This window comes from Montipora capricornis, chromosome 6 (assembly GCF_036669925.1).
Source record: "Montipora capricornis isolate CH-2021 chromosome 6, ASM3666992v2, whole genome shotgun sequence".
NCBI lineage: Eukaryota > Metazoa > Cnidaria > Anthozoa > Scleractinia > Acroporidae > Montipora > Montipora capricornis.
In genome coordinates, this window is record NC_090888.1 from 59,336,919 (window position 1) to 59,352,852 (window position 15,934).

General features: G+C 37.1%; 2 protein-coding genes across 3 annotated transcripts in view; one reads left to right on the forward strand and one right to left on the reverse strand.

Moving 5' to 3' along the window:
- LOC138052691 (uncharacterized) overlaps positions 1-563 on the reverse strand; it is a 39,240-nt gene extending 38,677 nt beyond the window's left edge. Inside the window, exon 1 of the mRNA XM_068899243.1 lies at positions 366-563. The gene's annotated coding sequence lies outside the window, so the exon portion shown is untranslated. The remainder of the gene's footprint in view (positions 1-365) is intronic.
- LOC138052692 (sentrin-specific protease 7-like) overlaps positions 1-15,934 on the forward strand; it is a 60,932-nt gene that overhangs the window by 19,716 nt on the left and 25,282 nt on the right. The window contains exons 1-9 of one of the 2 annotated variants that reach the window (XM_068899245.1): positions 654-806; positions 924-1,002; positions 1,865-1,961; positions 6,878-7,211; positions 8,326-8,930; positions 10,009-10,030; positions 13,019-13,081; positions 13,919-13,957; positions 14,585-14,775. In XM_068899245.1, the coding sequence (XP_068755346.1) occupies positions 785-806; positions 924-1,002; positions 1,865-1,961; positions 6,878-7,211; positions 8,326-8,930; positions 10,009-10,030; positions 13,019-13,081; positions 13,919-13,957; positions 14,585-14,775 (1,452 nt within the window). In that variant the 5' untranslated portion in view covers positions 654-784. Of the gene's footprint in view, positions 1-653; positions 807-923; positions 1,003-1,864; positions 1,962-6,877; positions 7,212-8,325; positions 8,931-10,008; positions 10,031-13,018; positions 13,082-13,918; positions 13,958-14,584; positions 14,776-15,934 lie in introns of those variants that run through there. The other variant, XM_068899246.1, reaches the window with a different exon arrangement.

The window sequence follows — 15,934 nt, forward strand, 5'->3', positions numbered from 1 at the left end:
CGCTAACCAGCGTTACATACCATGGAAACCTATAGGTTTTCATACCTCTTAACCAACAGTTAGCGCTTATCAGGCTTCGCGCAACCGGCCCCAGTACGTCCCAGTTCTGATTGATCGCCTTTGTTTTGCTTCGTTGTTCATTTCTCTTTGTAACTAGTGCTCTACAATTTGATGATTTGTAAATTAGGTCTGAAGAATCCCGGTTTGGTAACCTTGTAAAGAATAATATCTTGTATTGTACAGGTTCAACTATTTCTTACTAAAATGCAAACGTTTCTTTAGCGTAATTTCGCGAATTTCAAGCTGAGATTTAACGAAAAAATCAAATGCCATCATGCATGTACATTGGGCAAATAAACGCCTACCTGGAACCGGCAAAAGCTGTAATATCCATGCTGTATTATTATCCGAGAAGATGGAGGACCTGACAACAAAGATTTCCATGCAAGATTGACAACATTTACAGAACATCTCGACGTTATTTTACTAACTTTCTTTCCAGCGCCCGAACAACAACGGTGTGACAACGGTGTGTGTTTACATCCAATCACCATCTTGCGCATAATTCCATATGGACGCCGCTGTTTTCTGTTTTCCTTCGCGCAGGCCCGATCATGGATGACCACACCATGACGAGGCTCGAGGCTTCCTGAATATCCCGCTACAAATTCAAAATGGCGGGTAAATGTTAAACAGGAGCCTTCACTGATCTCCCCTTCTTCGCAGTTTTACTAACTCGTTCTTGCTTTGATCCCAGACTAATGTCACGCGAAAGGGTTGGAAAATGAGTGGAGGCCTGTTATCAGGTAAAATGATGCTTACTTCTTTTCAAAGAGGGTTTTCTAAGACGAAACGTTTCCGAACTGAGATATCAGGACCTTATACTTATAATTTCTGTTGTTTTTAATTTGTCTGTAATTTAGGCCTAGATAGAGTTGAAGAGAGACCATACCAAGGATGGAAAACAAATAATTTAGTCCCAGGTGCTTCTCCAGAAAACGAGTACGTACATAAATGAAAGAATTTAAACTTCAAAACTTTTCTTTTTTTGTGGTGTGCAGTAGAGGCCACTAGTTTTAAAAGCATTGTCAATAAATTAAAACCAAATCATACATGTATAGATCTTTAAGTATATTTAAAGTGGAAAAATAACAAAGATAGCATTTAAGCTGTTGAATTACGCAGTGGATTTTGGCACATCTATTATACAGTCAATTCTCTCTTGAGCGGACACCATATATCAAGAATTGGAAAATGCGTCCGTTAGTGGAGCTGTACGGGAATTATTCCCGTAATTCCCATAACATGACACAACGAATACATGTTGGACTCTAGTTCATGTCAAACGAAAAGACAGCTTGCTTTCCCAGAGACAAATGGAGAACTGACCCCACTGTTCTGTTTCTCTTCAAAGGTCATAGTTTTGTTTGAATTGCAAATTAAAGAAAAATTTCATCGCCAAGAGTCAATATTAATTTAATTAATATACGTGGGGTGTCTGCTTAAGAGAGAACGTGAACGAAAGAAAAATCCAATTTTAATTTTCAGAAGTGTCAGCATCCGTTTACGAGAAATTATGGGTAAATACAGAGTTTGACTGGAAAATGAAATGGGGAATTGAAAACTTTAGGCATCTGTAAGTAGAGCTGTCCACGTACGAGAGTGTCCGTTAGTGGACAGTTGACTGTATTTTGTAAATTGTCATCGACTTACTAACTTCGAATTTAGAAAGACATTTGAGTTCATTAGAATTTTTAATAATATCTATTTTCGCTGTCAAATATGAGTCCAGTGACAAGACATTAACTGGAACAGAGGATTAATTAAATTACACATTGAGCATGTTGTCTTTGTTTTTATACAGTGATGTGTGTTTACTTGAGGAAAGCAGTACCAGTGGGAACGTAGAGGATTCACCCCACCCTACGACATGTCTTTCAAATGGAAACAGAAATCCAAGGGTATGGATTATTGCATTAGGACGCTACCCATTTATGCACCTTTCTTTCGTTATTCTCAGTTAACTGGCATGGCAATTAAGGTGATTCCCTTGTTATGCACCGCACATCTCCTACTGCGCATAACATTCCGACATCTGGCGAATCTCGCCAGCAATCTGAAGAGAGATGGCAAAAGCTATTAATCGCAATCATGATAACTCCTCTGGGATAAGAAGTTGTTGGCCCCAGTCCTTTCACAAAAAACTATCATTGGAAGCCGTCACACTGATGCAAACAAATGAGCACAGTGACACCCCCCCCCCCCCCCCTTCCTTTTTGATGGTGTTATTTACTTGTAATAGGGACGTTGTAGTGTAATTTTATCCCCTTTTTTAATTTTTTTTAAACCAGTTCAAATTTTTTGAAACAGTCCATATTTTTTTAAAACCAGTTTAATTTAGTTGGACATCTTTCTTTAATTAAGTAAAACTCTTTATGGAGTATGTATGAAATAAACTAGAGAAATCATTTTAAGATTATTATTGTGGATTGTTGTCTCTGGTGCAATCAAAGACCAACAAAATAAATTTAGTGGTCAAATGCTCAGCTTAGTGATTTGGGTTAAGTACTTATTTTGAAAGGTTAGCTTTCATGTAAGGTTAGGGACACTGCCTGCATTTTAGGAATTAGGGTTAAACTTTCAATTTAGTGATTAGGGCTATATGTATGCACTGTCTTATTTGAAACAGTTGGCATTCCAGGAGGTGTATGACAGCTGCAGAATAAGCACATTTTGATGAGTGTGTTAACAACTTTCTGGCTGATTTCTGCTTCCTTGGGACAAGATTTGAGGCAGTGCCCATTTTGGTACTATTTTGTTGTTTCCTTTTACTGCTGTAAGCCCATTTCTTTTGAATTATCATCTGATGTTCCTGAGTTGCTTTTCTGTTTTTTTTTTCAAGAAACAAGCGCATTGACCCCATCTTTTAATTGCTTTTTTTGATGTCCTGTGCATCAACATCAATACTAAGATGATTTTCACAATGATCTCATCAAATTGTAAAATCAAAATCGCAAGATGTCTTGAATTTTTATCTTTCGGAGGTTGAAGATGACCTACCGTTACATGTAGAAATAAAACTTTTTTTAACTTTCGAGTTCCATGACGTCTTTCGTTTTGAAAATACAGCATTTTGAATTTCCAAATTGTCACCTTGTGTGACACCATTGTACTAAGTTATTTGGTTGAAAAAAATGTCCATGCCTATGGATCTCAGCAGTCTGATGATTTCAAGTACATTAGGAGATGTGTTCATACACATGTATTAATTTTTATTTCATGAGCAAAAAGTAAGCGCTTTCATCGCTAAGTGAATTCCAGATGTTCCTCGGGATTTCTGGCCACCATATCGGTGCACAACGATGGTGCACCAACATGGCAGCTCCATACGAAACTCTATAAAGTTGTGTGAAATGCTTCGACAAATAACCCAGAAACGATGTACTGCACAGACCGTGAGAATTGGTGAGGCGATTTATAAATGTCTCCTACAACTTTCCAAGTTTTTCGCTTACTGATATTTCATTTTATTTTTTGGTTGCGTGACAGACTGAAAACGATGTATAGACCTTTTTGCAGATACAGTGGCCATTTTGATTTATATTGTTTTGAAAGACATTATGGGATGCTCACGGGGCAAATTAATAATTATGTATTTGCCCATTTGGCATCCCGTAATAGCTATTTGAAACAATACAAATCAAAATGGCCACCGTATCTGCAATAAGGTCTATTGTGCCAAGTTTGACAGAGATTAATAAGGGGGTCATTTTCAAGGAAATTACCTTGAAGAACTCTTTATTAAGAGCTTCTGGTTGGTGATGAACACACTGGGTGGTACCATAGATACTACATGTGTACATGTAAGGCCACCCTTTTTTTCCCTCTTTTTACCATGGAATGTGTATGGTAATTTTGAGTTGGTTGGTTGGAGTTTAAAAACAAAAACAATCAACAGGCTCTGTGTAGCCTACATTTTGTTCCAAGGATTTTTAGCCGATTTCCTTCAACATTTGCAGTCTGTCAGAGATTTTTTATGTTACAATAATTATCTTGGTCAATATTCACTTCAATTCTTTAGTTCAAAGTCCAAAGTCCACATTCCGTGACCCAACCATATAGTTAAGTGAGTTTGTAGCATAGTTGTTCACATTTAAAACTACTGTGCTGTTGTTAATGGCGTTGACTCCAATCAAAATCAGTAAACAGATGCTTTAAAAGTTTCTATGATGGTATTTTAAAATATGTCATACTTTTTCTTAAAAATACCGGGAGAATTAAGCCCAGTAAGATGTGTTACCGAGTCATATATGTACAATGACCAGATCTTGCATTGCGTGCAATGAAAGCACAGAAACTCATTTGTGGTCACGCACTCAATTCTTTAGTACAAAGTCATATTTCCCTGTCAATCTGTTGCATAGTTGTCTGTGGTTTAGTGGTCATGGCGATTGCCTCTGAATGAGGAGATACTGTCTTCGAATCCTACTTGGATTGCCTTCTCTGAAAAGTGTCTACAAGGTACACACTAGATATATAACTGCATCGCAGCCAAAGGCTGAATTATGCAATTATTTACAAATACATTACAAATACAGAACTTTACACTACTTAAAAGGTACGTCTAATAAATCCTAAATAATAAGTCAAGAGCTAATAATTATTATTTAATAATATTAAAAATTCTTTATGTATTATGTATATAAGTGGGATAAAACTACAGCCCTGACTACATGTATTTCAACATCACATAATTATATAAAAGTATTACTTGTTCTGTTCATACAAAGCTCTGGCATAATTATTAAAATGGCACTGTCATCTGAGATTATAGTATGAGTTGTCATAGACTGGTGGAAGGAGCACTTTCAGTTTTTAATTCAGATCACCGTCAATGTTATCAAAAAGCTTGCTACATAGTACGAAATGATGCTCTAAAATGGGTGTAACACCCACCTCTATTGCTCATTCCAGCTCCTACCAGCTCGTCATTTATTTTAAGTACCGGGGAAGACCGCTGAAAAACACAGGTGCTGCGTAACCTGTAACAGACCTCACGTAGATGCATAAAATGGTGCTAGATCTCTTAAGGACGGGGCCAACTAATTCAAAGGTATTTTGCGTGGTTTACTGAATATGTAGGAAAAGCAGAGCGTAACAAGTGTTATTGAAATCCAAAAAGAAAATTGGGGGTAACCACGCATTTTTCAAAGATAATTAATCAACAATATTTGTAAAAAGTTTTAATTATCTCTGAAAAATGCATAGTTACCCCCAATTTTCTTTTTGGATTCCAAGATCACTTGCTAAGTTCTGCTTTTTCCTCATAGTTTTGAACCGCGCAAAAATATCCTTGTATTAATAAGCACTAGCAATAGGAAATCCGATTATCTCGAGATGCACAGAAGGTATGTGCAATAACAATAGTAGGCACCACCTAGAAAATGGTGTGTCTTACTGGCCTTCTTGGTTATCTCAGTTACATGGTCATTCCATGTCAGATCATTCACTATTGTAAGGCCTAGTAGCTTTTTACTTAGTCTAGTAACTAACTCTATCTCCTTCCCTTCTATGATGATAGGATCAAAGACTCTTTGCTCTTTGACAAAGGAGATCCTGAGTTCTTTGCACTTATTGGCGTTTTGTTGAACCCTGAACATTCTCGCGAGACCACTCTATTACTCTGTCAGCCATTGCTTGCACATGTATGACTTTCCCCCGCACTTTAATTTGCTACTACCTCTGACACTGTGATGTCATCCACATATTTCCATTGCTGTGCATTTGTATCGAGGTCATTAATCATGAGGGCAAACAACCACAGGCCTAGTTTGGTACCATGTGGTACACCAACAAGCGCAGGGTCCCATTCAGAGAAACACTCTGATGCAAACTTAATCTGCTGGGATCTGTCCAATAAAAAATCTATAATCCAGTTGGTAATGAGAAGTAAAACCAAACAAACAAAAAGAATATCATAACCAATCTACAAATCTCCCCGCCCCCGCCCCCCATCCCCTTTCGACCCAAGACAAAGCAAAAACAAAAAAAGACAGTTTCCAGCTGCAGAAAGAGTCAAGTGGGAGGAGGCAGAAATGTGTAGAGAGTTGGTGTTAACATATTTCCTCCCGTGTGGACAGAAAGCCTCTCCTGATTTAAAAATACTAAGTCATTACACTGTACTTTCCTCGAATCTTGTTTATTAAAAAAAAGAACTCTGAAATATGGGTCGGTCGAAGGACAGTAAAATTAATGGTGAAAAAGAGGGGGACGACCTAGGGTGATTACTTGCGTTAATATTAATTATTGGAAAAAGGCAACTTTACTGCAAAGTAAAAGGCCATGATATTTTAATATAAGTTTTCAATTAGGAAAATGTGAAGATTTGTCATAGACGCAGACAGATTAATTACTGTAATCCGTTGAGATGTCATGTGGGGTTGTGTGTACATGTAAGGGAAATAAAAATTTTAGAAAAGTTTTCCTCAAAGGAGTTGCCATTGCTTGGTTTGACCTTTACTTGATTAGATAGAAGATTTATTTCAGAAACAATATAATATTTGCTCAGGGAATCCGTGTAATTATTTTTATATACACTACCCAGTTTGTCTTCATAAACCCCTCATTTGCATTGAATTTTGTCTGCATGTTCAAGTACGAAATTAACATACATGTACCTATTCTTGCAGATCTGTATGTCCCAGTTGTCAATGCCTTTGTTATTGACTTAAAGCTTGGACAGGCAAGGGTATTATTTTAGCCAAACAATGTTTCAGGAATAGGTGTTACATTGTAGTTCTTTCAGGGAATCCCCACAAGTATAATATATTGAAACACTGCCCAGTTTGTTTTCACAAATCCCACACTTGCCTTTCAGGATTTTAAAGCACATGATTCCTCCTACAAGATTCCAAAAAAGACTGTTTCATCCAATGTTGAAGTAAAGAAAGGGAGTACATGGTTTAACTCCTCTTTTGAAATTAAACAGTGTTCGGTTCACAGCAAATACAGCCAGGCAGGAATAACTCCTGGACAACACAGAAATGACACAGATCGTATTACTCGAAAAAGTGAAATTGGATACCGTCTGTTAAGGCAAGCAGAAGGATCATTCATTTCTCCATCAAGACGCTGGAAACATGCCTCTGCTCCAGGCTGGCGACAGACGGAAGTGTCACAGTCACAGAAAGAGATGATGTTATCATGCCAAGGTGTGTATCAAACAACTTAGTTTTTTGAAGAGAACTGAGTAAGTCTAGAATATTGTGACATTCAGAAGACTGTTACGAATTTGTCTTACTCATTTTCTCTTCAAATAATAAAGAATCAGAGGTTTGTTTCAAGGACTGTTTAACCCATTGTCTCCTGGGAGTGAGACTTCACAAATTTTACCCGTCAACCGGAGGAGTCCTGAGGTAGCTGAGTAGTGAATGGGGTTTTCCAGTCAAAAACTGTGTCCCCTCCATTAACGATAAGAGTCAACACAAGGATATAGTAGGAGGGACATCTCAATAATAATCTCAGATCACGCAAACCCTGTTTTCACAACTTTTGAAAGTAGAAACTGAAATCTTTTATTAGTTTTTAATTATTCAAACCTTTTTCTTTTAGTTTTTGGCTCTGCAAGCTGCTACCACATCTGAGCTGAACCAAGCTGTCTAGACCACTTTTCTGCCATTTTTTAACCTCGTGTTTGAATACAGAATTTGTTATGTTATATAGAATATGCTCCATTAGAAATCGCTGCCTACCTGTAATCTTTACTAAGCATGCGATCAACTTTTGCAAGCAGATTCAGGCGATGTTGCCCTGAAATTCTCGATGAAACTTTCATGTTTATTTACCCTTAAACCCTTTTGTGGACACTTGGCTCTTTTGAGAAAGGTCTATTTTATCCAAGGGAATTAGGTGTTGCAAATGTGAAAGTTGCTGTTGGATGCAACGGCTAATGGCTGGTTTTGAAAACACTGATAAAGTAAAGAAAGCTGTCATTGCAGATCAAGAGGAGATTCCTTTTAATGACAATTCCTTTCAAGTAATACCTCATCAATACTATAAGCATTGATATTACAACCTAACAATGTAAATGAATGTATGGAGGGTGACACAACAGTCACAAATCCCTAAAGATTGACACCTCAAACATGTTACTTCCTGACAATTTTTGAAAAATTACAGTCAGAATGATAAGGTAATTTAGGCACAGTATCAAGTAATCATAAATGTAAGCTTTTGAACTTCTTAGTTCTTTCTTAAAGTGTTGGCATGATAATACCATTGTCACTCATCACATGTTTTAACCGACTTATTTTGTTTTCAATGTAGTTCCTGATACCAAACGCAATGGAACTGTGTCCACCAATGAACAACAAAGACATTTTCAAGCTGTTGATAAAACACAACCTAAAAGTAACCTTGCGGAGGAGTATAAACAGAACCGTTCAGTTTCAGATTCCATTTTTAAAGGAAAGAGCACTCCTATTATAAGACCCGATGAAGACAAGCATAAAGATGAAAATGTAGGAGCCAATTCAAGTGACTCTGATATCCAAGCCAAAACAAGGATTGCTTCACAGCTGGACTCACCACATTCATCAATAACAAAAGACATATCACAGGACAACTATGACGACCTATTTGAGGACCATTGTGCAAAGTGCCTGAAAAAGTTTTTGCAGGGCAAAAAGTGCCCAAACTGTGAGAACAATGTATTCCCCTCTCAAGCTGCAACACCTCGGAAAACACTTTCACCAGACCGGTTTTATTCGGTCGATAGTGAAAGGTCCAAGGTGCGAACATATGGTAAACCACATGGAAATGGGCCTCGTTTATTACTAGCCCGCTCAGATGCAAAGCCTGCTGACTCTGAAAATGCTGTTGATTCATGCCAGACAAACACAAGGTTTAGAAAGAGAAAGAATAAAGGGAAAGTAAGTTTATTTAAAATAATTATATACATGTACATGTATGAAAACTTTGTATTTATAATTGCTTTATGTACACTGTATGCAAATTCTTGACTTTTGAGTAGTATTTAAAGTAGGCTCAAAAGGTAATGTCAGCTGACTGCATACACACACATTGTAACCCAAACAACCAATACTTAACCTGCTCATATCAGCTGATTAATTAAAACAGGCGACCAGAAATTAACAACTCCATCCCTTAATGGAGGTTGGGTGCCTGAGACGAGAGTCTCGTCTCTAGGGAAACGAGACAAGACTGGTAACTTACTTTTGAGCGGTACTGTAAGTCACTTTTGATGTTTAGCGGAGCAGTTTAGGAGTCAATGGGTTAACATTAGAATGTTCCCTTCCAACAGCATTACGAGTCAGACAAGTTGGGTGAAACTTGCCCTATTTGTTTTTATGTATCACACTTCTTTAATTTAAGGTGCCCCTGTGATCAAAAAATCAGTTCTTATTTTTCTTTGGATTTCAAAACTAGGTTAACTTAACACTAAGCGACCAAAAGATTTTGGTCTTGATTTAAAGAAAACACATGTTTATTTTAACTGGATTTTTCCTATTTAATGGTCCGCCATACTAACTTAAAGATCTTGAGAGGGCTGGATTGAGGACAAAATGACGTCAAAGGCTCATTAGTTTAAGAATGCAATGCGTGTGTTGTGGAGCACAGGAGTTTTGGGCTTTCAGACTTTTAAACTCACCTTTTGCATATATAATAAGTTTCATTTACACGCTGAAATTTTAAGCCAGTGAACCTTTGATGTCACTTTTTCCTAGATCCAACCCTCTGAGGTCCACTCGGTCAGTTTTGAATGTAAGGAATGGTAGACCGTGGAGTTCAAAACTTACAATCAAAGTAAACGGGCCTTGGATAAAAATCAAAGCTCAAAACTTTGCCAGTCAGATGTTAAGCAAACACACTTTCAAAATCTGAAGGAAAAAAGGAAGTGATTATCTTGATCACAGGGGCACTTAATAAGCTTTGTAGACCGTTAACTTCAGTTGATGTTCTTTTCTTTTTTATTCCATTTCACAAAAGTCAGCCATTGAATCAGACTCAGGTAAGATATGTTTACAAACTTGTATATTTTGTTGGTACTGATAATCAGAGCTTTCAATAAAATTTGAAGGTAAGGAGATGACTTGACTGTATCAAAAATGGGCCTAACAGCGTAAAAGAATACTTTCAAATGCCGCGTTTCCAAAGCGAAATTGAGGATTAAGTTAAGACGACTTCATGTTGTCGGAAGTTTGAAAGAATTAGCTAACACTTTTCATTTGCTGTTGGTATTATTATTACAACCACTGATCATAATGTAGAACATTTTAGTATGACGTAAATGGTTGAAATATGAAAAATAATTATAAATCTTTACATGTAGCAGTGCAGGTTATTGAAATTTTGTAAGATAACCTACTTGGCTCAATTTACAGTTTATTTCCATGATGAAATAGCGCCACTTACAAGAACTCAAAGTGCATAGCAGTATGCATAGAATTAACTGGTGGTTTTCACAGTTCTGGATCTGGTATTTGTAAGAAATTAGCTACTCCTTCTCTATTAGCTCTTGTCCAATGTACATAAATTATTAAGTAGACTTTTTAAGTCAGTACATAAATTATGTTATACTTAATTCCTACATTTACCTGATCTAGAGTTTTTCTTAATTTGGAAATCAGTCCCTGTCACCAATTTCTGCATGACACTACATTCTTGTATATAAATGCAATTATTCTTTACAAAGAACTTGAGTTACAAGTTAGTCATTGAAAACAATCATTTGGTGAGTGAAAATCATTGAGTCAAATATCAGAGGGGTCTCTTTTAAAGGATGCAGATTTTACAATGGCACACTTTCGAGCAGATGTTGCTTATATTTTATTACTTTTAATGTAGTGAAAATATCGAGGATCCATTTCCAGGATTAATCATAGTAAAGTTAAATACTCGTTATCTAGTAAAAAGTATTAAAAATATGAGCTTTCCAGTCTACTGTCTTCAATTGATAAACATAACTGATAACATTAATGAACCGTTAAAACATTTAACCCATTGACTCCTGGGGGTTCCCCATTGACGAGTAAAATCGTGTGGCGTTAGACAGAGTAAGTATGTCCAGTTTCGGCCGGTTTGGGTATCAAAGGGTTAAATAATTTGAGAGACTTATATGCATAAATTAAAAATATGTGATAGAATGTTTGGATGAATGCTAAAAGTGCTAAGATTTATGTATTTTTAAAGAATGTTGTACTGTCTAGGGAGTGCGCATGAATTGTTGTCCGGCTCAACAGGTTTGACCGTATGCCATGACTCAAGTGTCTTTCTAATGCGGTTATTTTCTTTGTCAATAATCAAAGAAAAGTCAATTACATGATCAAAAGTCCATGCGTGTTTTCCAACATTTGAACCTTTAGCGGATTGTTTTGTATTCCTGATTTGTTCTTTCTTCCAGGTGCTGAATGATCTTTTTGTTTCACCAATGTAATTCCACGGACAAGATGAGCAAGGGATTTTGTAAACAACATTGCATTGAGCGTCTTTGGGAGATTGAAAGTTGGGGGCAGGGAATTCCTGTTGGACAGTTTTAATTGGTTTGTTGTTGACTTGAATGTTGTAACTCATAAGAATTCGCATGAGTGGCTCAGTAATGCCTTTAATGTAGGGAAGGATTGCAAAGTTCTGATGATTCGGTCAGCCCATTTGAAAACATATTGACAAATAGCCCACTTTTGATATATTAAATCACCTCGAGGCTCTGGGGAATAAACTCATACAAATCCTTATATTTATTCCCCAGAGCCTCAAGATGGTACCTTTTGTTGCAGACTGAATTTTAATATATCGAAATGGGTCTATCCCTCAGGTGTTAGTGTTGTCGGTGTTGAAGATTTCCTTCTCATAATATCAGCAGTGATTTTTGGCGGATAACCATTGAACTGTAGTGTGGTGCTAAGTCGAGCAGTTTCACGGGCTTTACCAGACTCAGAGTTGGGGAGGTTTAAGCTCGGTGTAGAAGTGTCGCAGCAACGCTGATTTCATGTTTTTTGTGGTGGTGAGAGTCGAAATCGAGATATCTGTCTGTATGTGACTGTATGTTTCTGATACACATCAACATTGAGCTTCCCAGAATCGAGTGAGATGAGGGTGTCAAGGAATGACAACTGGTTATTGGATTCATGTTGGATGGTGAAGGAAATATGTGGGTTCCCTTACTGAGCCACTCACACAAGTTCTTAAGAGTCATGACATTCAAGTCACCAACAAACCAATTAAAACTCTCCAACAGGAATTCCCTGCCACCAAGTTTCGATCTCCTAAACATGCTCAATACAATGTTGTTTACAAAATCCCTTGCTCATCTTGTCCATGGAATTACTTTGGTGAAACAAAAATATCATTCAGCACCTGGAAGAAAGAACATATCAAGAATACAAAACAATGCACTAAAGGTTCAAAATTTAATTGTTTGAAGGAATGCTAAAAGTGCTAAGATTAATGTTGGTTTAAAAGAATGTTGTATTGTCTTGGGAGTGGGCATGAATTGTTGTCCACCTCAACAGTTTTGGCTGTATGCCATGACTTAAGTGTCTTTCTAATGCGGTTATTTCCTTTCATTGTCCTTAATAATTATTGTAGAGTTATCAAAGTCAATTACACGATCAAAAGTCCATGCATGTTTTGCAACGTTAATAATTTTTTTCACATATTTTCAATTTATGTGTATCACTATATAATTATTTAAATGTTTTAACGATTCATTTCATGTTATCAGTTATGTTTATCCGTTGAAGACAGTAGACTGGCAAACAAAAGCTCATATTTTTAATAATTTTTACCAGAGAATGCCTTTTAAACTTTACTTTAATGTAGTTGTTGGACCAATTAAAATTTGCACATGGATTCAATTCCTACTCTGACCTCCATCCCATAAATTATTCAATTTGACACATAAAATTAATGAAGGTTCTTTGATTGACACACTGTGGTCAGTCTACAACCCTTTTTACTGTGAATTCAACTGTTAACATGGTCTGTTTTGAATCAACAGACTACTCACCTGGAAGGCCAAAGCGCAGTGGCAAACAACTCAAGCTCGCTTTGCCCAAAAAAGGTAAGTCCCTGAACTGACCTACTAAAAGATCTCAATCTTTTAGAGCCAGTCACTGGCAATTAGCTGCAAGCTTGTGTTAAAGCTTTAGGCATGATTATTACAGTCATAATCATAGTTCATTTACTCAAAAGGAGCTTACATTGTAGAAGTTGTAAGTCATTGAAATGCTCTCGTGCAACCATGATGTACCACAGAGGACAGACCACAACACCAGGAACTCCATGCCCCACTCTTTGCAAATAGTGTGTGGGTTCCTTTATGTCCCATAGGGTTATGAACATTTAAGGGTTGCGAGACTGTTTATCGTCGTTATCTGAGAAGCCTAGAATATGTAACCATTTGTAGATGTAATTACAAAGGCAGCACTTTGTTCTTGGTTATTTTAAAGATCCTGAATGGTGGTCCAGCTGGAGTCAAACTCACGGGCTCCTGCATGACAGCCCTGTGCTCAACCAACACAGCAACAGTGCCCATGTTTATTCCTGTAGATTCCATTAGAAGCCAGACTGACATCTTTTTGTGGTTATAATATTTGAAGCAATTTAACTTTCACTCCCAAGGGGTTCCTTATAATCTGGCGTTATACAATTGTATTGTTAGGTTATCACTGATCAATACATGAAAACTCCATGGAAAAGTAACAAGTTTATAGATTTTGAAGCTAATTCAATTTGCAGCCCGGCCAAGCCAACAGGGACTAATGGAAGCAACTTATAAGCAATTTGAGTACGTGTAGGTTTGAGTGGTAGCCATCCTATATACTCTCCCACACTGCTTTAACACTGAAACAATCCCAATCTTAGGAACAAAAAGTGTAATTGGGTTTCTTCTTTTCAGTGGATGTCATTACTTTATCTGATGAAGAAGAGGTAATAGGTAAGTTGCACGCATTACACATGTTCAAAATATTCCTTCAAATGTAGGAAACAACTTTATTTTATTGATACAGTGTACATGTAAGTGATTTCTGCACGAAGGAAAAAAAAAACTGGCCATGCTTTCATGATGAGGTGCAGGGTTAAGTTACATCTAAGTTGAATCAAAGATAGGAGGTCCAGTTGGAAGAGAGCCGTACTTGAATCCTCAACCTTGGCAGCCATCCCTTTAATACTGACAAATTTAGGGGGTATTTACGTGAGACCAGGTCAAACTTAATTAGACCAGTATGAAATTTTCCCACCGGTTTACATAAAACCGGGACGAAATCCTTTGTGCCTGGTTTTGGGACGAAATGATATCTTAAATGTCTTGTACATGTAAAGCATACAGGCGGAAATTTTCTGGACCCGGTCTGAGATTTGTTGTCATTTATGGGAATGGTATGAACTCAGACCTGTAGGAGAGTTTCTCATCAGACTAGCCTGCATGCTGGTCTGAGTTTGTCCCAGTCTCGTGTAAATACCCCCTTAGTTTTATTTTCTACTTCTCAAGACAAAGGCTTTTAAGAAAACAGGTTGAAACTACTAGTTGTTGACATGTACCTATACATTCTGCGACATTCAGAAACATCTACTGAGTTGATCGTGGAGCAGTCCTCACACAATACCGATGCAGATAGCTTTGAAAGTACGGCCTCTGGACCAGGATTATTAAGTGGCATTGAAGATGACAAGGATGGTGACCAGAATTCTGATTCCACTGGTGTTAAAAAGACAAAGTCAGTAACAGTCAAAAGAAAAACACCACCATCTCAGGTGAGACCAGGGTGGTAACAACAGCAGAGTGTATTTTGTATTGGTAAGGAGGGGGAGGGGGGCTAACAAGCAAGTGCTGGAGACGCTAATTTGTAGGGGGTTCCAGGGAAATTCTCTGCCAGATAATTTTGAAATCTTGAATCTCAGAAATTCTACTTACAGCATTCTCAATGAGATATCAAAAAAATAAACGTGGATCAACAGTAAAATGACAGATGCTTTACTTTTTATTTCTTACCTTGCTCATTTTGCTTTGTTTTTTCTTCTGTTAGTTTTCTTTTTTTTATGTTTTATGGGCTTTTAAAATTATTTTGTAATTTTTTTATTTATTTTTAAAATTTATATCTTTTGCTTTTTGCCCTCCCCCAACTCCCTCCCCCTTTCACGGCTCAGCCGTCCCTGGTAATATGTGTAAGGACTATAACACTGGCATAATTTATTTACTATTTTGTTTTTGTACATTTGCCATTACATGTACATGTAGATTACATGAGGTACAGTAATCAATAAAAATGAAGATAAAGAAATGCCGAGAAGACCTAAGAAAAACTATCAAGGCTTGGAAAGTTACATTCCCTGGCATGAACGAATATGACGGAACAAATTTACACAACAGATAATATAATTTATCGGAGACATTGTTTGAGAACATATTGACTGCGTCATTTGCAAGCTAAAACAGAATCAGCAATAATTATTGTTGATAATAGATCTTTTAACTGTTTTTGTGGTAGTGTACTGTACTACACATTATGTAACCGGGTTGTGAGAGTGTAAGAGCGTAAGAGTGTAAGTCCTTGTTGGGAATAGGCCCACAGAATGTGCATAAATCACAAAAATAAACCTGTAGGTCTGTTGGAAGCGTGCATGAATTTCAACAAAATAATGGGCCCCAAAATCGGCAAGAATTTGTGGTGTTGAAGATTAATAATACCGCTTTTATTTAAAAAATGATGGCATTACCTGGTGATATATACAACTACAGGCTGCGGGTATGTCAGCATTACATGCGTGTTTCCTGGGCGAAAAGACGCCATATTCTTCTCAGGGGGCTATTTACCTAAGACATCCACCATAGCACTATTATAATGATTCACGATACCAAAACAATATTGTGTACTATGAGGGCTACATATTACGCAAAGACAACTTAAATCTC